The 25,117-nt window shown below is 38.5% G+C and overlaps 1 protein-coding gene across 2 annotated transcripts in view; it reads right to left on the bottom strand.

Annotated features, from left to right (window-relative positions):
• Positions 1-25,117, bottom strand: part of spd-2 (centrosome assembly protein spindle defective 2) — a 126,937-nt gene that overhangs the window by 34,944 nt on the left and 66,876 nt on the right. For both annotated transcript variants that reach the window (XM_083113022.1, XM_083113021.1), the window contains exons 10-16: positions 23,457-23,577; positions 16,283-16,394; positions 13,365-14,531; positions 11,586-11,818; positions 10,218-10,349; positions 6,645-6,773; positions 2,540-2,720 (exon numbers count right to left, since the gene is read on the bottom strand). In XM_083113022.1, the coding sequence (XP_082969148.1) occupies positions 2,540-2,720; positions 6,645-6,773; positions 10,218-10,349; positions 11,586-11,818; positions 13,365-14,531; positions 16,283-16,394; positions 23,457-23,577 (2,075 nt within the window). The remainder of the gene's footprint in view (positions 1-2,539; positions 2,721-6,644; positions 6,774-10,217; positions 10,350-11,585; positions 11,819-13,364; positions 14,532-16,282; positions 16,395-23,456; positions 23,578-25,117) is intronic.

The following is a 25,117-nucleotide window of genomic DNA, read 5'->3' as shown; positions in this document are numbered from 1 at the left end:
CAGTTATTGTCTGAGCAGGTGGAAACGGTTCACAATGCACGATACCCTGAGCAGTACACCAAACGCAGAGCATAAATTTCTTTTGATGCAGCGGTGATTTCAGTTGGTTTGGAACCGATTCATGTGATTCTAATCAATGATGATGGCACCATGAATATCATAAAGAACCCACTTCTCATTGTCCAGAAAGGGGCCTTTCTCCAGATGTGACAGCAAGGAAACACTGGTATCTGCTCGTATCTCCTTCTGAACTGCACTCAAGGCATGTGGGACCCATCGACCAACCTTATATCATTTTCCAGGCAGATGGAAGTGTTGTAGAATGTTTTCTGCACCAACATGGAATTTGTCTCCCAAGTTGTCACATGCTCGACCATCGTTCATCTCATTAACCACCTGCAGAGCACGAAGCAAGCCTTTCGCCCACACTTCAACGAAACATCCTAGTATTTCCCTTTATACAAAACTGTTTACAGTTGATAAATCCAGCAAAAACTCGAACGTCACTATTTAAAATTTTCATATATTAATCACCTATTAATCTACAGTCTTTTGTTTCTTTTCCGCTGCTATGCTCAAAATGTATATAGAAATTTGAACATAGTAATTTTATATTATCAATAATGTGATCATAATTAATTATACATCATATTAATATATTATTTATTTTCTTGTTTAAGTAGATTAAAATCTTTGGGTCAGTCACAAGCATCATTGTTTACAGCTGCTGATCATCCAGTACGTGTTGCATTTTTGAGGGATATATTTTATTTCATGCTGTTGTTGCGTTTGTTCAAAGTTTAAACTCATACCCATGCTTCACCTGTTCTCACTGACATTCACATTGATCTCCACAGACCACAACCTGCTTGTTGAACCTGTACATGCCCACCAACAACACAACGTGATAGCGTTCATCTTTACTTTGCTTTTCTGCCACTTTTGGCATATTGCAAAGATGAGGATGAGTGATGACACGATGAAGGGACATTCACAAACACACATGCCCATGCCAAGATTTGAACCTGGGACCCTTTGCCTCGTAGTGCACTGTGTTAACCACTCTGCCCAGTGGCGTCTCGTTGCCTCAAATTTGGCCGGGGCTTATTTTTTAAAGAATTTAAAATATAATGACAATTCACATGAATTACAAAAAATAGGTATTTTCTTCTTCTAGACTACAAAACTGGACTTACTTTTTTGAAAGAATTTAAAATGTAATGACAAATTACATGCATTACAAAAAAAACGGGTATTTATCTTCTTCTAAACTACAAAACTGGACTTATTTTTTTAAAGAATTTAAAATATAATGACAATTCACATGATTACAAAAGAAACAGGTATTGTTGTGAAACATACCTCTCTATGAACGTTGACTCCTGTTCTTCTGCTCAGCAAATTTTGTTATTACTTTTTCGATGAAGCCCTCTATGTTTGAAATGTATTCTATCTCTATTGTAAGCAAGTGCCAAGGCATTTGGTCTGTTTTGTCCCATTGCATTTCTTAAGCAGGTTTTAATACGCTTCAATGTGCTGAAACATCGTTCAGATTCAGCTGTTGCCACTGGAGTTATTAAAACTATGTTTGTTATTCTTACTGTTTATGAAAAGGTACCCTCTAAATAATTTTAAATAAAAAATGAATGCAATCTACTGATAGAGTTTATGTTTTTCAACTCTTCACTACAATAAAGAACACGAAGTTCCCTCTTTAGTTTTCCCTCTTCTATGAAGGGATAATAAATCTGGGAAGATGCCTCTGTTTAAAGATTGTTCTCTTTCATTATGTCCTCGTAGAGCAAGTTCATGTCGACCACAGAATTTTAAACAATCGATAATTCTATTTAATATATGCCTATTTTTCCGGACAAATTCATTGTGTCTTGTAATTGACAGCCTATGTCCTTCATCAATTTGTGTTCAACATCAACCCTGCCAAACTCACTCAAACAGTGAATGAAAGCCACCAAAACACTACAGAACAACACCCGAGATCGAACGCGATGCAACAGAAGTAGCCCCGAATCAGCACTCAAATCCATTGCACTCTCCCCTCCTCTCTCTGCTAGCATGTGACCTTCACTGTAGCGTAAGTGGGTGTAGGCCACGCCTTCCTTTGCGACTTCCCGCGGAAAACGATAATTGACATCAATGCCGCTAGGAGCGCTGTCGTATCCATTGCAACAGACGATGAATTTACGTGCGTAAAAATCGCCTTTTAAAAGACTGTGTGATAGTTATGCGTTATGGTGATTGATAATTACGTGAATACGTCTGTTTTTCTTTAGGGGTTAAGCCCCAGAAGCCCCAAGGGACAAGACGCCACTGACTCTGCCCCATCAACAGCTATCGTCTTATCTATCTAGCATTGGAAGTCTCAGTGTGTGGAGCACATTATCTTCGACATTGTTACTAACCAACCGAACTTTCTTGGTTACCATTCTACATTTATTTAAAATAAATCATGTTGGCAGTAGGCTTAAGTCATGCATTAACAAAGCATAAGAGTTTATAAAAAAGAAGCACTGAAACATACCTATTGAATCACTTATATTTGGAGTATGAAATTGTACTTCAACCTGGATCACATGATTACCACTCCCCTTTCCTTCCAGTTCCCAAACAAGGAAGGTTGGGCTTTCTAAAATGGCCTGCTGCTCTTCTGATCCTACTTTCATTACGTTCCCAAACCGAAATGCTTGCACAGCTGATGGTACCTGAAATAAAGTAATCCACATTAGGTTATCAAAACAACAACTTCCGTTACACCCTGCAGTTTCAATAATTTCCCGGATAATTGGACTCTGTGAAAGAATCCGGTGGCATTTTTGTATACCTTGCACGATGCCTGGTTTAAAGAGAGGTGCGGAATTTACTCATCTCACTGAACCCAGCCTTGGAACCTGTTACCAAGAACTTATCATAGAAAATTCCAGGAATTAGAATAGTAGAAAGAATGGCCGCAGTGGCTCAGTCGGTAACGTGTCTGACTACCATGCTAAAGGTCCCGGGTTCGATCCCCGGCCGGTTCAAATCCGGGACTAACGGAAGCGGGCCCGGCACCCACCCAGCATCGAGTGACATGAGTACCTGGGGGAAACCCTGGGGCGTAAAGGCGGTCAGGGGCGTGATGCTGATCACATCACCCCCACTCACGACCGGATCAAGAAAGTGTGGGCCGTTACCCCCACACCCCCTATACGCCTTCATGGCATGGTGCTAAGCACAGGGGACCACTTTACCTTTTTTTTTTTTTTTTAGAATAGTAGAAAGTAAAAAGAAAAATTGAAAGTAAACACTGTGGCGCAACAGCTCTCTGATGGCCAGGGCATGCCAAGACGTTTTTCATTGGGTGACACATGGTCAATGCATCAAGTCCAATTTCTGCTGTTTTCTGGTTTTCGAGACTGAAGTCCGCTACTTCTTCCTTTGAAGTAACTCCCCAATTGTCTTCAGGAGGATTTTGGAGGATTCTACTGGGAACTGAACCTGGACTGCTCGCACCAGAGGCGAGAACACTAACCATTTGGCTACACGGGAGGCAAAGGAAGAATTAAACCGGTTTAAAGCCACAAGCCCAAGTCATGCATTCTCATGGTTGTGGATGTTGTGTAGTGTATTTGTATTTTTGTCATTTCACTTAGTTTTTCTTCTACTTTTGGCTAACTGTGATAATGAGTGATGAATAGATAAAACTGAGGAAGACACAAAGAACACCCACGCCCAGATTGGGACCAAACCAGGAAATTTCAGTGAAAAGATCTGAAATGTACCACTAAATGTGCTCTACCACTGAGCCAACTACTGTACTTTGTTATGGGTTGAAACTTCTAATTCTTGGCAATTTCCCCCAATGAAGAATACAGCAACAGATTTGAAATATCAAAAAACTAGTGTATACTGATAATGTGCGAATTGCTCACAATCGAATATCAACTAAAGGTTAAAAGATTAAAAATCAGTAACTTACGTGTGTGAGCATGAGATTAGTCAAACAACATTTCGAAGGTTATACTATCTCCTTCTTCAGGTTAATGCGATGTTTTCAGACAACTGACATGGTGCCTCGTCGAAAAAGTGTTGGTTGAGGATTTAGGTCAAAAGGTATAGGAAAGAACACTTACTAAAAAGATGATGTAAAATGTACATACCCACGCAATACTCTATTAAAACACCCGAGGTTAAGAAAGCCGCAAAGGTGGAAGTTGAATTCACCTTGGATTGGTGACTCACGAGCACCAGTTGGGGAAAGGCCGGAGAGGAGGAGTTTTCCTTCCCCAAGCACGAGCTGACACTGTACATTTGCCTACCCCGAACACCGATCGGCAGTTTGCCTTCAGCAACTTTGAACGTTCTTTCGTTTTAATAGAGTATTGTGCGGTTTTAGTATGTACATTCTACATCATCTTTTTGGTAAGTGTTCTTTCCTATACCTTTTGACCTAAATCCTCAACCAACACTTTCTCGACGAGGCACCATGTCAGGTGTCTGAAAACATCGCATTAACCTGAAGAAGGAGGTAGTATAACCTTCGAAACGTAGTTCGAAATATCTCATGCTCACACACGCAAGTTACTGATTTTTAATATTTTAACCTTTAGTTGAAAAAAACAAGTGGAACCACATATAAGTATGTCAATGTTTAAGTGTTTTTTTTTTAAAATTATTATTACATTTTACTAAATAACAGAATTTCAGACAAAGTAACAGCTATTTATGCATATATCACATCAGTAAAATTACCAATACAGGATGGCCAGTCCAGGACCATGATAAAATTCAAGTATAATTCCCAGTTTTCAAGGTGTCCTTTCTAAAAATTCAAGGCTACAAGCAGATGTTTTCTCTATTTCAACCTTACGTATTACTCTCTCTCACCACCCCCCTACACAAATATATTAACAATATAAAGGGTCTGCGTGATTCAAATGTATCCAAAAACACTAATTCAATTCAATTAAACAATATACACAGTCCGTCCAGTGGGAAAGGTGACTAATGAGAAATGAAACAAGACGTGGACTGGTAGTTTACAAAAACGTTTATTCAAAATAGACACCTTGTGAGTCAATACATGCACCGAAGCGGTTGTATAACTTTGTAAAGCAGTCTTGGTACTCAAGTTTCGGAATTGCCTCCAAAATCGCAGTCAAAGCCTTTTAGATGTCTGGAATGGTGTCGAATGCCAATTTCAGTTTTAGAAATAGCCAGAAGTCGCATGGAGCTAAATCTGCAGAATATGGGGGTGATTGAGCTCCACTACCCCTTTTTTGGTCAAAAACTGGCATACCAACCTGCTCCTGTGCATGGATGCATTGTCGTGAAACAGAGACCATGAGCCCTGTTCCCGATATTCAGGCCGAACTCTACGAATCCTGGCCAATAGACGATGCAAAATACCCACGTAATACTCAGCGTTCACAGTGTGACCATCTGGAGTGAATTCCTTGTGGGTGATGTCTTTGGAAAGGAAGAAAACCGTGAGCAGGATTTTGATTCGGCTCTTCTGCATGCGCACTTTCTTCGGTTTTGGAGCCTGGACCCTGGACCATCATGAAATCTTGCATACCACTTAAACACGTTCTTACGACTCAATGCCTCACTACCGTAAACAGTTTGAATCATTTGAAACGTCTCTGTTGCACTTTTACCCAATGTGAAACAGAATTTAATGTTGGCACATTGCTCAGTTTCCGACCGACGTTCAGCAGGTACTGTCAGTCACAAGATCTGTATGCGTCGACCGTTGACGATAGTGCTTTGCAACTTTGCCGGAACAAAGTCGAAATGTGTTGCTACATAGTACATATACTTCTCCATAGATGGCACTGGTGGTTCCATGGCAAAAAAATCAGTCACCTTTCCTACTGGATAGACTGTGTATATACAGGGTGAGTTCACAGTTGCCATTTCACATATTCAGACTCAAAATACATCCACAAACAAAAGTTGCAAATGTCACAAGATTTACTAATCTACGAAGTTAATTGTATAAGCATTTCAAACTCAATTTTACCTAATCAACTTCAAAATATCTTATCTTATAAAAATCTTCAGTCTGTTGGATAGATTGTTCCGCAAAGGACACTAACAAAGTAAACGAACCAAGAGAATTCTGTTAAATTCGTCACGCAGCTTTTCTTTAATTCCTCCATAGAAATAAAAGCTAAACTGTGAACAACTTGAATCAGGGCATTTATAAATATGTATAAATTCAATGGATTTTGGATTAATAAAAGTCACAATTTTTCACGTCTACGGAGAGAAATTCATACAGAATACACGCATAATTCCCGGAGCCAATAATTCACCCATAATTCCCAGACTTCCCGGTGAGTAGCCACCCTGCAATAGCGATTGAGTATTGATTATTCTTCCCCTCACTATAATGAATACATATAAGCTGGGATCCTTAGTACGTTTATGCAAGTAGAAATGTATTTGAAAAACAATGCACATTAATTTTGTATCCACATTCACAAGGACTAGAAACTAGAATTATAGAAGTAAGTAACAGGATATTTCTATAAATACCGAACCAGTAGAATTCTTGGGAAATTTACCAAATAAAGTAATGTTTGTATTGACTAATTACAACCCCTCACATTACTTAGGTGAATTCTAATTGGTGCTATCCTTACCTGCTGAATTGTAAGACGTAAAGGAATAGTTGACTCGCCAAGATTTACTATTGTAAGAGGAAGTGTCTTCCTACATCCTTCTGGCAACAATCCGAAGTCCAGAACACTGGAATACTCCAGAATCATTATCTGAAATTTAGGTAGAAAAGTCAATGAGTGCATGAGCACGGATAACTCTGAAATTTAGGTAGAAAAGTCAATGAGTGCATGAGCACGGATAACTCTGAAATTTAGGTAGAAAAGTCAATGAGTGCATGAGCAAGGATAACTACAGCTGGTCAGTTACAATTTTTCTAAGGTGGGAAAAAAGTAATACTAATAGGCTGCCATGAACAAGACAGCTACTGCGTCGAAAGCACAAAATCTTAAACGTTACCCAAAGACCATTTGAATAAAATCTAAGCCCCGCGACAGGTTAACTTTGCAGCAGATGTTATATATTAATCCACGCTAGAACACCGCTCAGCATCTCCTGTGCCAGTCTTGCCTTAACCGCCGAGATGTTCATATCACACACAGTGAGAAAATTGGCAGTATTGCAGCGGAACTATATTCTGCGCATACTTTTGGGTCTATATATGTGAAAAGTTGCTGCAAACTTAACCTCTCGCGGGCTTAGTCATATCATTTCTCTTGTCCTTACTTTTCGTTTCTATTTTCTATCTTACTTATCTCTCTGATAGGTCTCTTCCCCATCTCTATAAATTTTCCATGCTTCCGTATTTCACTTCTTTCCTATCCCTCTTTATTTTCTGCCACTTCTTTCATCTCTCTTCTTTTCAAACACTTCCATCTCATGATGACACGTGAATATGATGTTAATATATCAAACTTAAGGACACAACTTTTCAATTTTGAACTCCCTTAGAATTTTTTTCTGCAGATGCCCTTTGCTTAACGCTATGTTTTCACCATTTCCACAAACTTGTGCCTCGGTGCCACAATTCAATGCAGAAAACAGATGCAAAAAAACTGTACAGAACCAAAGGATTTAACCACCAGCCAATATGAAGACAACCTCCTTACAGGAATTGGCAACATTGTTGCAACATGTGTCACTTCATGCTTATACAAGACTGGGAGGAAGATGAAGATTGAGTTTCTTTCCAGAATAGTATCTAAGATTCTCTGATCAATTTATGTAGTGCTTGCTGCAGTCCCAAAATTAATTTCTCTTGTAGTCTACAGTTATTACAAGCATAAAAACACAGTTTCTTGTTATGATGTTTCAAAACACACACTCCCTTCATCAGACATTAATTTCCAGTTTGATTAAAGATACAGTTATAACAATTTTTACAGGGTATATGCACATTTTTGTGAAATGCAAAATTTAGACCATGTCTCCATCAACTCTGCATAATTTTTCTATTACCGGTAAATATGAGTATATGGATGAAATCAATTAACTTCCACAAAAGAATTTCGTTCATGGTAAAATACTGACGACAATACATAATTGATATAAAACTCAATATAAATAGTGTATTTTTTATACAATAAATTTTGCCTTGGTCAGCGTTGGTGAGTTTAATTAAACATGGAAACAAGGCTTAACAGTGTTACCCATAATTGGCATAAAACAGGCATATTACAATACTGAAGGCATTTTTAAAATAAAAAAAAAAGTGCTCCCTGTGGTATGCACTATGCCATGAAGGCATATAGGGGGTGTGGGGTTAGGGCCTCACACTTTCTTGATCATAGCCGAAGGTAGGGGTGATGTGATCAGCACCACGACCCTGGCCACCTTTACCCCCCGAGTTTCCTCCAGGTACCCACTTTATACGATGCTGGGAGGGCACCAGAGCCGCTTGAACAGGTGGAAAAAATCCCAGTTCTCCCCCGCTGGGGATCGAACCCGGGCCTCTCGCATGGTAGTCAATATGAAATTTGTATTTTAATGATTCCTTTTAAACATAAAGGCTACCGTATAGCACATTACAGTATTTTATTTCTTGTTGATATTGTTTTTGTGAATTATCAGTTTGTATATGGTTAATAACTTTAATAATATTGCTAATTACAATAAAAGTTAAAAGCCTGGAGAAATACTTATGGAAAAGTGAAAAATGAACAGAAAAGCAATAATTCCTTTTTTTCTCTCCTATCAGTGTTTAAAGCAGAAATACACCAGACCTCAATTGTCACTTTTAACGATAAGAGCCTCTGTAGTTTGCAGCCAATGATTTCCAGAAACAAGAATACTGTTGCGACTTTCACATGGGCTTATTCAATACTTCGAAACCTCAAGTCATGTTAAGTCAAGCCTCTACATTGGTTTTAATAACAAAAGGCAAATCTTATATTACTCAAGAACTTTTCAAAGAGTCCAACCAAGCTAACAAAAGTTCTCCATAAAATTAACAGTATGGCGATAAAATGCTGACGTGCATCATGCATTCGTACTTCTCAACATTACATTCCCAATTATGTGAAACCAGAAGTACTTAACCGTAATTACCTCACTGGACAAATCCCTAAATTACATAAACTAAATGCAAGAAGGTATGTGTGTGTACTGTTGTATACCCTTGACTACAACGTTGTAATTATGTCTATTGTAGCGTGACATCGGGTATGGCATGGGTTCGAGTCACGCCGGGACGTAGCTCAGTTAAATAAGTTAGGTTTTAGTTTGGGTTTTGCTGAACCACCGCTACCCTGAATGGTGCAGATGAAGGGTGTTGGGAGACTTAGTCGTTGAACGCTACTCACCCCTCTGCTTGATGTTCTGGCCCTTGGCTTCTGGTGTCGGTCGGATTGAGACGGGTGCCCGCTGGAGAGATCGCTGGCCTCGATACTGACAGCAATAAGAGGTGGCTGGGGATTCGGCGGCTTAGTCGTCGGAGCACAAATTCTCCGGACTCAGGCTGGCTTTTGGCTTCTGGTTCTCTGTAGTTTTGACTGCTAATCGTACTGCACGCTCATTGCCGCCTCGTAATGTCGCGATCTCTCAACTGGCAGATGTCATGGTCTCGTCGATCGAGTTGCTGATGATGTGGAGCGATAGTGAGATAAAGCTTGATTTACCATCTCCAGGGCTTTTATACATCGGAATTTTGTCGTGACTTGGTGGAGCTTGCACCTCCAACTGTTCACCTGGGGTATCCCTTGGTGTTGGTGGAAAGTTACGGTGGAGGTGCACTCACCGCTGGCGAGGGCCGTTGCCTTGCTGACCGTGCAGAGCAGACTGGAAAATTCTTGTTGCTCGGCTCTGCATACGGTAGAAGTTGGGGTGAATGAGCATTCAACTGGCGAGCTTCACAGCGATGTTTGAATAAAATTGATATTTCGACTTTTATTATCCCGATTTCTTCATCACTATATACAGTACAACCTAGTTTTATATTCCCGGATCGTACGTTTTCTTGTATTCGGAGTTTTTTTCACCTTAATCCCTCAAAAACGTGGTACTATTATATTCAACAAGGACACACAATCAAAGATGCTATGCACATTCAAGGAAAATTATTTTTTAATGGAATGACCAAAGAAATACGAACATTGTAGAAAACAATAGTATTTGGGAAGGCAACATGGGTTATATTAATGAATTTACAAAAGAATTACCTGTGGTGCTTCTGCCAAACACTGTATGCACACCGAAACCTTTTGAACAGAGGATTTAAGTGTTCCAATGGTTGACACAACTACTTCGAGCAGAAGGGAGAAGGTTCCAGCCACATAAGGTAGTATAACCATCTGTAACAAATTAAAAATTATATTGTTTTAGAGAATTATGATGGCTGAACTTCAATTATCTGTTATGTTGCCAAATGATATACAGTAAAACCTTGTTAATCCAAAAAAAAAAAAAAAAAAAAAGCAGAATGCAAGGTTCTAAATGTGGCTAGAAGTCAACAATCGCATTGATTGTCGTATTGCTTTACATTTTACTGTACTGTATAGTGTATTTAGGGCTATGCCCTTTAAATAATCATAATAAACGTGTTTTGTTGCTCTAAATGGAGTTTTAATGCACTTTCTACTGTTCTTTTAGGTTATTTAAGTTAATCCACACTTTTGTTAAACCAGTCAACTTATCCCCAGCATTAGTCCGTATTAACGAGGTTTTACTGTACTATGGAGTCAACTGTAAGTGAACTATGACTTCAAAACTGTGGCCAGAGGTTCATTTGGTGGATCAGTTGGTTACAGAACTGACATGAAAAAATGAGAGCTTTAGGTTTAAACCTTGGTTACCACAATTATATCAATTAACCTTTTGTTAATGCAAGACTCTCACAATGTGCAAACCTGGAATAGAAAAATGCAAATTTATTGATTGATTTGCTATAGTTTACTTTGCTTCTTGTGCCACTTTTTGGCTAATTTGCGAAGATGGGGATGAGTGATGATATGATGAAATTAATGAATGGACACTCACAAACATCCATGCCCAGGCTGGGATTCGAACCCGGCATCATAGTGCAATGTGCTAACCACTCCACCACGGGGCCCGGTAAATGCAAAGTTATAAACAGTGCTAAAGGAAACAGAACAGAACAATAAAGCATTAAAGAACATTAAAACATGACGTAAAGAAACACGTGGGACCACTATTTTCAGTTTGCAAATTACTATTACAAAACTTACAGGATAGAAATGAAGCCCTTTAGTACTTGAAATAATTATTAAACTTAAGTTTATTACATTTTATTATTTTTGCTTTAAAAAAAATGTAGTTCACTCAAGATCAGGGTTGAGTATTTATTGGGAAGTGCAGTGTTTTGAGTTAAGAAGTGTCATACTGAAAATTAAAATACTTTTACGACTTAAAAAAAAATCTGAAGCCATGGATTTCACACAAAGTTTGTACTTTATTCGCACCATCTTAGAACCTACAGGTTCATATTGAGTGCAACAGAAGGAAGAAAGAGTTAGTTCAAATAAAGGATATTTGTAACGTGCCTCTGTCCAATATTTACACATACTGACCTTCGCCTCGTGCAACTTCTGTGGGTGTAATATCAACTTGGATGGAGCCTGCAGCTGAACTGGGCTCTCAGCATCTAGTGATACATCATGTCTATTCCACAAGATGTCCACTACTGAGAATTCACAGTGCAAGTATTTGTCGCTGATGTTACGAATTGGAACAACAATACTTGTGCCGACTCCAGTGCACTGTGGATGGCATTTGATGACTGATTCAACAGAAATCCACATAGCTGGGAAGAAAAAAAGTTATGAGCGAAAACTGTTCGACAATACATGCTAAAAAATATAGTTTCATTTTGTTGCATATTTTGAAGTTATTATTTTTGCATAATTTACAACTAAAAATACATTTCTTGTATTAGTAAGAAGAATTTAAGCTGGTAAATATTATCTAAACTGTATACACAGTAAAAACTGCATATCCCGGAACCTCTATAAGAAGGAAACCTGTAAATACAGAAAAAGAGTCCCCACTTTATACCTGAAAATGTCCTGCTTAAGGCGGAAACCTCCTTAACGCGGAAACGGAACACCATTTAAAGACCAACAAGATGTTTCTATTCTCAGCAAGATGGAAATTTTTCCTTTATTTTTTTCGCTCGCAAGAAAACAATGCAATACTGTAAGTGGAACACGCCTCTGTTGCCACTCGCTTATCGGTAACATTGTCGATCGTCATAGCTGTTATGATTCTGTTTCTTTCTTTCATCTCTTACCCTCTTTATCCACCTTTCTTTGTCTATTTCTCCTCTGTTCTTTTGTCATCTTTCTATATTGCTTGTTATCTCTCTTTGTTTCTTTCTTTTCTTCTTCACTTTTATCTCAATCTTCTTCACCTCTCTTACTCCATCTTTCAATCTTTCTCTTTCCCTCTATGCACATCGCGCTACGACGACAGGGGTCCCGGGTTCGAAAAGATACGTAAGTACGTACTGTACGTTCTTACAATACTGTAAAAAGTGTACCAATATGTTGTGTAGTTACATAATTGTAATCTCTGCTATGCTTATTGCGATTGTATTGCACTTTTATTCATGTACGTACATGCATTAGTACTCTACATTATAAGTAATGCGAAATGTAAATCTGTCTTTCCATTATTTCCTGCAGCGCTCTATACTGTATTTAAAATCAATCCTGTGTAAGAAGGTAAACTGTTATGATGGAAAATTTTGTGATGGAACCATCATGTTCCGGGATAGACACGTTTTACTGTATAATGCAAATTGGAAAATAAAACTATGGGCTACCTTTTGAGTATACACTATTTTGTTGCAACTATTCACATCACGAGTGTCGTGAAATAGGTTTGAGAAAAAGGGTAATTTTAGTGTTGCTAATGGGCCCTTCCCGATGGCACAGTGGTAGCATCATTGCTTTATAATCAAGGGGTCCCAGGTTCGATACTCTGTGAAGGCACATAGTGGTTTGAATCCCAGTTTAAACTGTAGGTCCAATACCGAATCGTCTTTCTGTGCACAAAGTGTACTTAAAACAACAATTCAATTCTAGTGGTGCTAAAGCCTCATTTTAAAAGGCAAAGTTAACCCCTTTGCATTTTTGTCACTTAATTTCTTTCATCTTAGCTATTCTAATGCTAAATTAAAAAGTAAAGGTGATAAAGCATAAATTTGAAATTTATCAGACATCGTCACCTACATGGATTTTATTGGGTTACTGGGGCACACTCTTATCACATTAAAGATGGAAACTAATCGTAAGATTTGATAAGCTATGGACTAAGTTAACAGAAACAGCAGAAAAACTTAACCTTACCTTTATTTCCATCAATAAATGGCAAGTTCATTTCACTCTGCACCCTTCTTGAAGTTTTCATATCAACAGCAGGTTCAGAATTAACTGAATAGGCAACCAGGTCACCCGGATCGCTAAGGCAACCTCGTCCGGCATCCGACTGAGACGGGAGCTCATTTAGAGTCGATACTTTTTGGAACTTCTCAGCATGAGAATCTTTTACGCTGTCCAATGAAACATTGGCACTTTCAGAATATTCCTTTTCTGGAACTTGATTCAGGGTTCCTTCACTTCTTACACGATCGAAAGTGTCCTTTTCAGCATTGCTTGAGAATTCCTTCTGCAATGAAGGTATTATATGCTCTTCCAAGAACGACCAGCTCAATTGGTTTCCGGCAGAATTCTGACTTGTGCTACAGACAGACAACTGAGACGGTTCCTGCTCTTTTTGGTCCTTTTTCAGTAAATCCAGGGCACTATAGTTTCCGGCAAGTACTTGTTCCTTAACGTAAGAAACCATAGAATCAGATTTACCCGAGCTATCAATACCTGAATCATTTTTATTGTAGAGTCTCGAAGTACCACCTGAACCAGACCCATTGGAGCTAAAAGTATCGTCCACCGTGTAAGAATCTATTCCGGTATTGCTTGACAAACTAATCTTTTTCTGCCTTTGTTTGGAAACAATTGCTTCCACATCTTTGCTAAGCGAGTCTTTATGCTGGACTGACCGAAGCCCACCATGTCTAATGAAGAGATCTTCGGAACCAAAATGCATTTTATTCAATGCGTTTGATCCATCTCTGAGTACCCTGTTTCCCTTTTCTGCAGTTTCTTTGGAACTTTTCGTTTCAATCAGCGACTTGTCAACCGAGAAAGTGCTCCTTCTCAACTCCGATGAATTGTCACCCAAGGAGTTGTTCGACATGCCAGAATCATTCTTGTCCATTTCGTCCAAGAGATTTCTTGACCTGCGAGATTTCTTTGTAGGTTCTTTCTCGTTGTGAAACTTCATTACATTTTCGGCCATGGTACGAGGTGTTCCTTCGTGTGCATTCAGAATATTCGTGATAGCAGTAAGGCTCAAAATGGACTCTCGTGAATCTAAGATATCACCTAATGCGTTCGTGTTGGTCTCATTCATGCTCGATATGGGGATATAAGAATTTTCCTTATCTTCATCTTTATCTGCAAATACAAAAGAAAAAGCACACACAGATAAGTATATGCAAAATTGCATCTTCAACATTAGATCATCACTAACATAGTAATATTACTTATTTAGCCATATAAAATAGCTTATGGCTGGTGACCTTCCTTAATCTTTCGGTTTCAAATCAATTTTTCCCGAAATCCCAATTTTTATTTAAGCACACCCTACGCCTGTTCATGACAGTTTCACATGTTGGAAATAAATTTTGAGGATGTTATTTTTCACAATGATTTTCCAATGTATGGCTCCACTGTGACGGTAGGTGGCCAGTGTGACGGTAGGTTACCCCTGCCAAAATAACATGCGTTTCATCATTCATGCAAGACATCTCTCGTGTGACAAATCCTGATGTTACGGGTCCCATGTATTCGTATTGATGCAGGTCAAACTTACTCACGTAGTATAAATTATCAGTAGGTATTTTATGAAAGATTTTTTTTTTTTTATATTGTACTGATAATTTGGGTCCCATGTAACAGTAGTTGTTCACTCGACTTCCGCTAAAACTTCTCCACTTGGTTCAGTGACGTAAAATATTTCTCATATGCCAATGTTACAGTTCTTGTGTGATGATAGGTGCACATTCAATCTCACACCCTTTCACTCATTGATGCAAAACATTCCCATAGAATTTTCATAATTGGAAAAAGAGAGATGCGGTAGTTTATAAATACGGAGAAACTAGTAGTCACTTTATCCGCAAAACTGTTTTTTCTTTTTTGTTCTATTAATTTCAGTGGCCACAGCCACCATCCTCGTTGGAACTTGCTGTACTGTTGCTTGGCGTGCCAGGTACAAGTCAAACACACTGCCCACACATTCGTAGACAAAATAGCAGACGACATGGACGCAGACGTACAGTTAACGACAGTGCACCTAGCGGCAGCCGGAAAACTACAAACAAAAGATGCACGCCAAGCAACAGTACAGCAAGTTCCAACAAGGATGGTGGCAGTGGCCACTGAAATTAATAGAATGAAGAAGAAAAAACAGTTTTGCGGATAAAGTGAGTACTAGTTTCTCCATATTTATTCCCATAGAAGGTGAAACATCCATTTCTCCTTGGTTTCATGTAGCCGCTGGAATTATTTCATGTATAACATGCATCAGTTTTCTTTTGGACAAAATTTTGAAAATCACAAAAAAGAAACAAGTTGCATTTTATGTCAAATACGTATTATTTTGTAATTTTAAATGTAGAACATGTCACTGAACATACGTATATAAACACTTCTTTGCAGCTATTAACATTTTTTGGTGTTACTGCTTTTGCAAAAAATCAAGGTCCCCGCTTATACAGTTACGTGAAAACTGTGGCTTCACCAGAGAACAAATTTAGGTCTTGGGCATTGAGCACAATGAAGGTATAATTTTAAGTACATTCAGCAGAAAAGTGTACTAATATAAAAATGCAAATTTTGGTAAAAAATTAATAGGTCAAAAAAGTGTACTGCAGTAAATTCACAAGGATCAAGAACTTTGCAAGGAGGTGAATAATTGGGAATATATAACTTTTTATTTTTATATTCTAGTTATTTTTCATTGTTTTTCTGCCTTTTTTTGGTTACTCTATGGATGAGTGAAGATTAGATTAAATTAAGGAAGAGACATTCTCGAAAAACACTCATGCCAATGTTGATACTCAAACCCAGAACCTTTAGTAACAAGATCAAGAGTCAGCCACTATGTAACTTTGTATTATATAACAACTGATCATTTATCTTACCTTGAACAGAAATATTGATTTCAGGACTAGTTTCATGCACCACGGTAATGTCCACCAAGGCACCTGTTTTGTGTGTCCTCACAGGGGTGTCTGCAGACAAGCCAAAGTCAGGCTGGAACATAAAGGTACACAATATAATTATTCCAGTATTTAATAACTTAAAACTCAGAAAAAATATGAAAATAACACAGTATAAGAGCCATTTTTAAAAATATTCCCATGTGACATACTTAATTAATTTATGATCACCTGACAATATTTTCTAGCGTATTATGTGTTACTCATTGTAAATTTAATTCATCTCCGAGAATTATCGTCCCCTTACCCTACTTGCATGTATCCTGTACCAATCGCGCGGAACATTGGCCAGTATTTGGTTCCATGGGAATGATTTCTTTTTCATGGTAGGCATCTCTCCTCTGAAGGTAATATGGAACGACAACACACTTGGCAAACGATGTAGTGTAATGTACAAAGGCTGTCGCAGAGAAGGTGATACAGATTTTTTCCTGGCTTGGCAACACTGCCTATGGTTTCGGCACTAGTTGCATCGTGTAGGATGACTCATTCTGTTTCCGTAGCAAGTTGTCACATGTTGCGAAACCACGTTAGTGAAACGTGTTTAGTTTACCCCTCCAGGTTTTTGTATATAACATTGCTTTTCGCGATGAGTATTCAAGATGAACAGCGACATGCCATACAATTTTGTTCGCGTTTAGGAAAAAGTGCTGCGGAAAAATATGCAATATTTCAACAGGCAAATGCCGATCAAGACAGACTGAGTAGAGCCACAGTATTACCAAGGAGTCATTGAGACTCTGAGCCAGCAAGTAGCAAAAAAGAGGCTGCATTTGAAGAACTCCTTCATATTGCACCACGATAACGCACGCCCGCATACTGCGCGGGCTTTTCAGGATTACGCGACGAAGAGAAAAATAGAAATTTTCCCACATCCAGCATACAGCCTGGACCTTGCACCCTGCGACTTTTTCCTATTTCCATTTTTAAAGGCTGCTTTACATGGTTGTCATTTCATGACGAACAAAGAAGTGATCACGCAGCGCAAGTTTTCTTCAGTTCGCTATCTGACAACGAATTTTCAAAGATATTCACAAAGTGGCAGGAGCGTATCTACTCGATATGGCTGATTCTGAATCAACATTTTGTGGTTTGTAATTTTTTTGTTTCATTTTAATGATTCTTGGAGGGGTCCATGTACAAGCTTGTCTTTTAACTGCTACGTAGTCACGACTTTTTGACCTACTGCGCTCATTTTGGTCTCAATCGGCAGCGAACCAAATTTTCACCCTAGTACATTTGCTAGCCAATGGAGGTCGCTGTTTTCCTATACAGGAATTAGTCTCACCTTCTCTGCGACAGCCTTTGTAATTTAAAGTTCCCAAGTATGTTATAATGCAAATAAATATTGTAATAAATGTGTCTCATATACCTAGGGTTAATATGTGCTACGTAACATAATCTAGGGGTACGGGAACTTCTCGGACACACTGTATTTCACAGAAATTGCAGCCTTTACATGTATGCTCTTGGAAGTAGGTAAGCCTGCAACATTATTTCATTTGGAGCTGAGCACAAACACACAAAAAATCACAGAAAGCAAGGCCATCTGCATGATTTTACCAAGGGGTAAGGCAAACATAGCATTGCGTCCCATTACCACACCCTCCAAAAATACTGCATAAAATTGAAGTACAGTGGATTCTTTTTAGCTATAACTTGGATAGTTAGAATTACTCAGTAAATCCAACAAAAGCTTCTTCGCCTTGAAATTCCTATTGAAACCAATGTTAAAAATTTGTATGTAATTTGAATTTTTTTAAAGGCAGCTATCCAGACACAGCCGTAGGGAAGAGAAAGTTTGTTTTCTGCTCTGCAGTATCCACCCTCTTCTCAATAACATGCAATTGCCTACTCCATGCGAGTGCAGGTGTTCATCCTTGAACCCACGCTGCCCTCAGTTAGTCATTTGCGATTAGTCAGGGTACCATATTCGCAATGTCGAATCTTGAGCAAACTTTAGTAGTTAAAAAACTTAAATCACGAACTTCAAGTGAGAACAGGTAGCTCATGTTGTTACACATGTATCTGATTTTGTGTATTAATACAGTGTACTTACTGAAATGCATTTCCCATTTACTGGTAGTTTAATTACTATTGTGAGAGGAATACACACAACATACAGCAAATTTTACTGTAGTATCCACTGCATGTTGATAATTGTTGTTTCTACTGTAGTACATTACTTTTGTTTGACTGATTTAATTTAATAATGCAATGTTTTGTTATTTTCCTGTAGTTTACGGTTATTACAAGCATAAGAAAACAGTTTTTCGTTGTGACGTTTCAGGAGAACACACGCTCCCTTCATCAGACTTTTTTTTTCATTTTGACTAAAGATACAGTTATAACAATGGTTAGCAATTTTTTAAACAAAAATGATCCATTATATAATGGGTTTTGTCAATGTTACATTATTGTAATATAACAACTTAATGTCTGATGAAGGAAGCGTGTGTTCTCCTGAAACGTCACAACAAAAAACTATTTTCTTATGCTTGTAATAACTGTAAACTACAGGAAAATAATTCTATTTGGTCTAGGAATTAATTCGTGCGCCTGGACAAGAGATGGCGTAACGAGCGTATCGTCCCACAGTTCCGTGTAGCCACACATGCGTTGAAAACTCCTGTCAGCACGCATCGTTCGTAGTATAGGGCAGTTGATTGACGCATCAACAACAGCATTTTGTAGTCAACTGAACATGGCGCAGTTCGTGCCAGATAAAGTGTTTTTGCGGGGTGTTCTGCTTCATTACTTTAACATGCAGAAAAGTGCTACTGAAAGTCATCGTATTTTGGTGGAAGTGTATGGTGACCATGCGCTAGCTGAGCGAACTTGTCAGAAGTGGTTTGCACGGTTTAGAAGTGGTGATTTCGGCCTGGAAGACCAAGAGCGACCTGGACAGCCAAAAAAATTTGAAGACGAAGAATTGAGAGCATTGCTCGATCAGGATTCGTGTCAAACGCAGGAAGAACTTGCAGAAGCATTAGGCGTTGATCAAACAACAGTTTCTAAATGCCTCAAAGCCATGGGAATGATTCAAAAGATGTCACATTGGGTTCCACATGAATTGAAAGACAGAGACGTTGAAAGATGAAAAACCATTTGCGAATTGCTGCTTCAAAGACAGAAAAGAAAGGGGTTTTTGCATCGCATTGTTACTGGCGATGAGAAGTGGATCCATTACCAGTGAAACTATTAACGGAGAACGTTATCGACGACAATTAATGCGTTTGAAGCAAGCTCTGGCCAGGAAACGACTAGAATGGGAGAACAGACATGATAAACTTATTTTTCAACATGATAACGCTCGCCCACATGTCACAAAACCGGTCAAAACCTATTTAGAAAATGTCGAATGGGAAGTTTTACCCCACCCGCCGTATTCACCAGATGTTGCTCCTTCGGACTACTACTTGTTCGATTGCATGAATAACGATTTGAATGGACACCGGTTCACTTCTTCAGAAGATATCAAAAAATGGGTCTCTGACTGGATCGCTTCAAAGGATGAGGACTTCTTTTGCCACGGAATCCGTAACTTGCCTGACAGATGGGCGAAAGTGGTGGCTCGCGATGGACAATATTTTTCTTAAGGTATTTATGTATTTTGTGTTTGAACTACAGCTTCAATGTGTGCGTAACAACCGCACAAATTAATTCCTAGACCTAAATACAATGCAAGCAATGCGTACATACAAGAAAAACTAAGGTTTTGTTAATTTGAATTTTAGATAATTCAAGATTTTTTGTGTCCCTTTGGAGTTCAAATTAAAAAAAAAAGAATCCACTGTATCTATGTGAAATATATGATGCTGACATTTATATTCCGGGGGGTTAGGGGGGGGGGCAATGGCATCCCTTGGCCCGGTGCAACGGTAGCATCGTCGCCTTGTAATCAAGGTGTCCTGGGTTTGATACCCAGTGGAGGTATCGCATCCCACTTTAAACTGTAGGTCCAGTCTCGATTAGCCTTTCTGGGCATAAAGTGGACTTAAAATAACAATTCACAGGCTTGCAAGGATTCAAATAAATGCAAAAACCAAAATGTATGTGCACAAGCATGGAATAATGGAAATCCAAGTGTCCCTTCTGGGAATGTTAGCCATGGTAGCTCCGTCATTAGGGTGTCTGACTACCATGCGAGAGACCAGGGTTTGATCCCCAGCAGGGGAGAACCGGGACCTTTTCAACCTGTTCAAGTGGCTCCGGCGCCCACCCGGCATCGTATAAAGTGGATACCTGGAGGAAACTCTAGGGGGTAAAGGCAGCCAGGGTCGTGGTGCTGATCACATCACCCCCACCTTAGGCCGTGATCAAGAAAGTGTAGGGCCCTGACCCTACAGCCCCTATACACCTTCATGGCATGGTGCTAAGCACAGGGGAGCACTTTACCTTCTGGGAATGTTTGAGTGCTCTTGTCCCACCTTTCATAGACAATCCTGCATAAAAAAGTCTAGCAACAAACAATTCTTTCAAGGTCTAAGTATAGAGATAGTGAGACCCCAATTTTACATTTTCTCGCATTACACAGGGTGAGTCTGAAACATGACTACACGTTTGAAATAAATCTAGTGTGTTACTGTACAATGTAGAGGGAAATGGTGAATGGTATATTAAACTTCAAACTTCATTTTTTTCATTTCAGATAAAGAGTCATGTGCCTGAGCTTACGTCATTAACCAAGATGACGCTGAACATGCAGCAGCAAGTTACAGTTCCAGTTGGCGATTGCATACTAAAATGATCGTGAGAACAATGGACTTAAACTAAGTAACAATTTGATGTAAGCAGTCACATTTGAAATGTCCAAATGCACTCCTTTGTCCCTCAATTCCAGTGTCAATTCCACTGCAGTTAGAGCCGGGTTTTGTTTACTTTTCCTGAGAAGAAATCGGTCATCATATGCCGATGTCTTCTTCTTCCTCCCACATTGCCCCTTTTTATTAGGTGAAATGGAACCAGTTTGTCTGTACTGCTTGATAATTATTTACGGTAGCTACACCAACAGAGAATTTTTCAGCTACCTCCCTTTGCGTCATAGACATATTTTGCGATAAAGTCACAATCGCAAAACATTTCCTAGGTGTCGTATCCATTGGCAGAATCTCACTGACACCTCTGCCACAATTAGCCTACTGATTATATGGAACAAAATACACTTACAAATGCATAGATACAGTTGGGAGCTGAGAAGACTGCGAGGCTGAGGAATGCGAAACTGACCTGCCTGTTGTCGCCGTGTGCAGCCAGCTCGTCTTCCTTTCAGGGTGGCAGCGGCATAAATAAAAAAGGCATGGTACGAAAACGCATTGCAAATGAATGGATCATATTACATAGTAACATGTGAAAGCAATACTAATAATGGAATAAAACTTCACAAATCAAAGCAATCTGCTTCCAACGTGACTAAGAAAGTAAGGGTGTGTGCGTGCTTTTTGTGTATTTCCTAGCTCTTGTTAATGCTTCTTTCCTGGACATGGATCAATTAATTTTAACTTATGCAGGGTAGTACATTTTCTCCCTCGTTTGTATTTACATTTTGGTATGTAGCATCGCTTTTCTGCAACTTTCGGATTATGGAACATGAAGTTGTAATGTCTCGGCCCCATTGATTTATCCACCAACTACGCCCTAACACCCCACACAATTTTTTTAAAAGGACAAATTTATGGTCATTTTGGCTCTAAGTATATCTTTTCACACACAAACACAAACTTACACCCCTCAAATAAAAAAAAAAATCCTGAATAAACCTTTGCTCAACCCCCGAGCTGGCTTTCCCGCTTTTCGTTGCATGTTAATTCTATTGATAGTTATCCTTCAGCGACCCAGTTTACTAGATATAGTCTGCTCTATACATATACATTTACTTATACACACACGCCAGAACATTCATTCGATTTTTAAAACAAATTTATTTCCGAAAACACGGAAGAAGTGTGAATTCCTATGCCGTTGCTGATCCTTGAGATGTCCCGTGGAGGTTCACAAATGGTTCCGAACTTTTCCGAACGCCAGACTGCACCTCACACTGTAAGTCCCAATTCCATTATCAGATTCTCACCCTTTCCTACAGGGACTTCTGCATGTCTGGCAACACTGAAAAATTGAACACCAAGTCGAAGCTTCCCTCCCCGTTCACCCCCGAACCTCACCCCGCGCTGGCAGTCTTCTCAGCTCCCAACTGTATGTACACAAACGCAAAGGATCAACGCATGAGATGCCTGACCGTGTTAACAATGCTCAAGTTAATGCACAGAAAACGCGGGAGATAAATAAAGCCACTGCATGTACATTGCTGCCACCTACTGGGCAAGTGCTGACAATTCAAACAAAAAAGGAGCTTGTTCCGATTAATTTGCAAGGGACTGTACCATGTTTTGTCACAAAATATTGCGAAATGGACTGCAAAATGCGAAATAAACTCAAACACGAAATTTAGGGTTTATTTACCGCTGCGACACCTTCTGAGGTCTGAATTATCCTGAGTTATGAAATTCACAAAAAAGTTATTAATTCCACTGTTAATATCGGAGAAGCAAAAATGGGCTCCTTTACACAGAAATAAACTTAATACCCTGACAACTACATAAATGTGCTATTAGAAGTGAAATGTTAATTTTGTGTAATAAGTGTAGTTTTCAAATCAAATTTAAGATTATATTCACAATTTTAAAACCAAAATGTATTTTTACATACCACTTTTCATCCGAATTTTCACCGCTATAACACTGAAATTTTATTTTATTTACCGCTTTTGAACCCGAAATTGTTTTTGTACAGAAATTTTGCTTTTTTAGTTACCAAAATTATGTGGCCTCTAGCAATGATTTAATTTCAATCTACTTTTGTGTAGGTAATGTGAAATGCATAATTTTCATTAATTTTGCATCAATATTTGTAGCAAAAACTGATTATCTAGTACATCTTTGGATATTTTAAGGCAACATGCTGGTAGTTGAAACCAGATACCTATATTTTGACAATCATAACTGGTACAATATTCTAGCATAACTATGGGAAGGAATAACCAAAATAGCTATTGGCTTAGCTACATTAACATGATCTAACTCTACATTTGTAACCTAACCTTTTCACAACTGTCAACAGTAAGTGACCCAATAGGACATGTTCTCTTGATGAAGTAGGAACTTAAGGATATCTCACGTTCATCTTCCAAATGACTTCTCTCAGCAGCATTTGCAGTGGATCTGTAAAGCAAAAGGGTTTTCATTACTGCTTGTATTGAGGCTCATGTACACTTATGTCTCCTTGTACTTGAATACACACATTGCTAGGTCATCGTATTTTACAGAATAATAATGCTTTTTTTTTTTTTTTTTTTACAGAGAAGTGTTGTGCAACCATTACATGAAACATTTAAAATAAAATGTGTCAATATTACCAGTAATTAAATATCATTTATTACTAAACCGTCTTTCGTGCAATATTAGAATGCACAGAATACTCTTGAATAAACATTAAAACTGAATAGTCCAAATCGACACTCATCATTTCTTCGTGACAGTTTAGCAAACATTTTCCTGGTCTGAAAAAAAAGTTAACACTTTAGTTGTTATTGATTTGTGTATTATAGTCGAAACATTACACTAAGAAAGTTTACTACACTGTTGCAAAGTACGAACTTAAAAAATTTAAACTTCTGTGTCTGAAGATTCTGCGCCGGTATCATTGTTTACATTATCTGACATGACAATGCAACCATTATGCAGTGACAACAATTATGCGGTGAAATATGGTATATAAAAATAAGGTCAAAATTTTGAACATTAAAAAAAATATATCATCTTATAATATAGTAATGTTCTTATTTTAAACTGCCTTCTGCCTATTTAAGTTAGTTTCAATGACAAGAATGAATAATAATTAGATGAAATTTATGAAATTACAACCAAGCCTGAACTTGAACATGGAAATCCAGTGACAAGATTGTGAGTTGATCGATCACTCAATGTGATTTGCCACAAAGGCAAATTTGTCATTAACAATTTACAACAGGTTACATTTGGAGCTGTACTTTACTAAATGACAATTCTTTATGGTATAATTACATATCTCTTTCTCATGTAATTTACAAAAACTAAATCTATAAAAAAGCAACAATAATATTAATTTTTCTTCGTGAAATGTTCTGAATGCAATTTATTTTATTTTCATTTTAGATACAGTAAAACCTTGTTAATCTGGACTAATGGGGGATAAGTTGAGCGGTTTAACGAAAAGTCCAGATTAACTGAAATGACCTAAAAGAACAGTAGAGAGGCATTAAAACTCCATTTATAGCAACAACACACATGTATTTAAAGGGAAGGGGCCTAAATACACTATACAGTACAGTACAAAGTCTGTGGGAAACAGAATTTCATCCGTGGTTGACTGCCTTTTCATTGGGAAGTTCTCTTGTTGACTTCTAGCCACATTTAAAACCTTGCATTCTGCTTTTTTTTTGGGGGGGGGGCCTTTTGCCTGTCCGGATTAAGCGAAGTCTGGATTAACGAGGTATTACTGTATTATGTTTTTTAGGAGAAACGAGAGATTATTAGGATTGACAACAAACAGGTAAGTCGGAATGTTTACGAAGCGGCATCTATCTGCAAAGATAGGAGTAATAAGCTAAACAGAGAAGATGGGAACGTCGTCGACCTGTGGATCAAGATGTTTAAGCGATGGGGATCAACTAAAGAAAAAATCTGTTTCCGGGCCACTCTGACCGTGATTAGCGTGGCCCAA

The sequence above is a fragment of the Lepisma saccharinum genome, chromosome 27 (genome assembly GCF_977018435.1).
Source record: "Lepisma saccharinum chromosome 27, izLepSacc3.1, whole genome shotgun sequence".
In the NCBI taxonomy this organism is placed as follows: Eukaryota; Metazoa; Arthropoda; class Insecta; order Zygentoma; family Lepismatidae; genus Lepisma; species Lepisma saccharinum.
The sequence above is the reverse complement of the archived record's forward strand: the minus strand, read 5'-3'. Positions and strand labels throughout refer to the sequence as shown.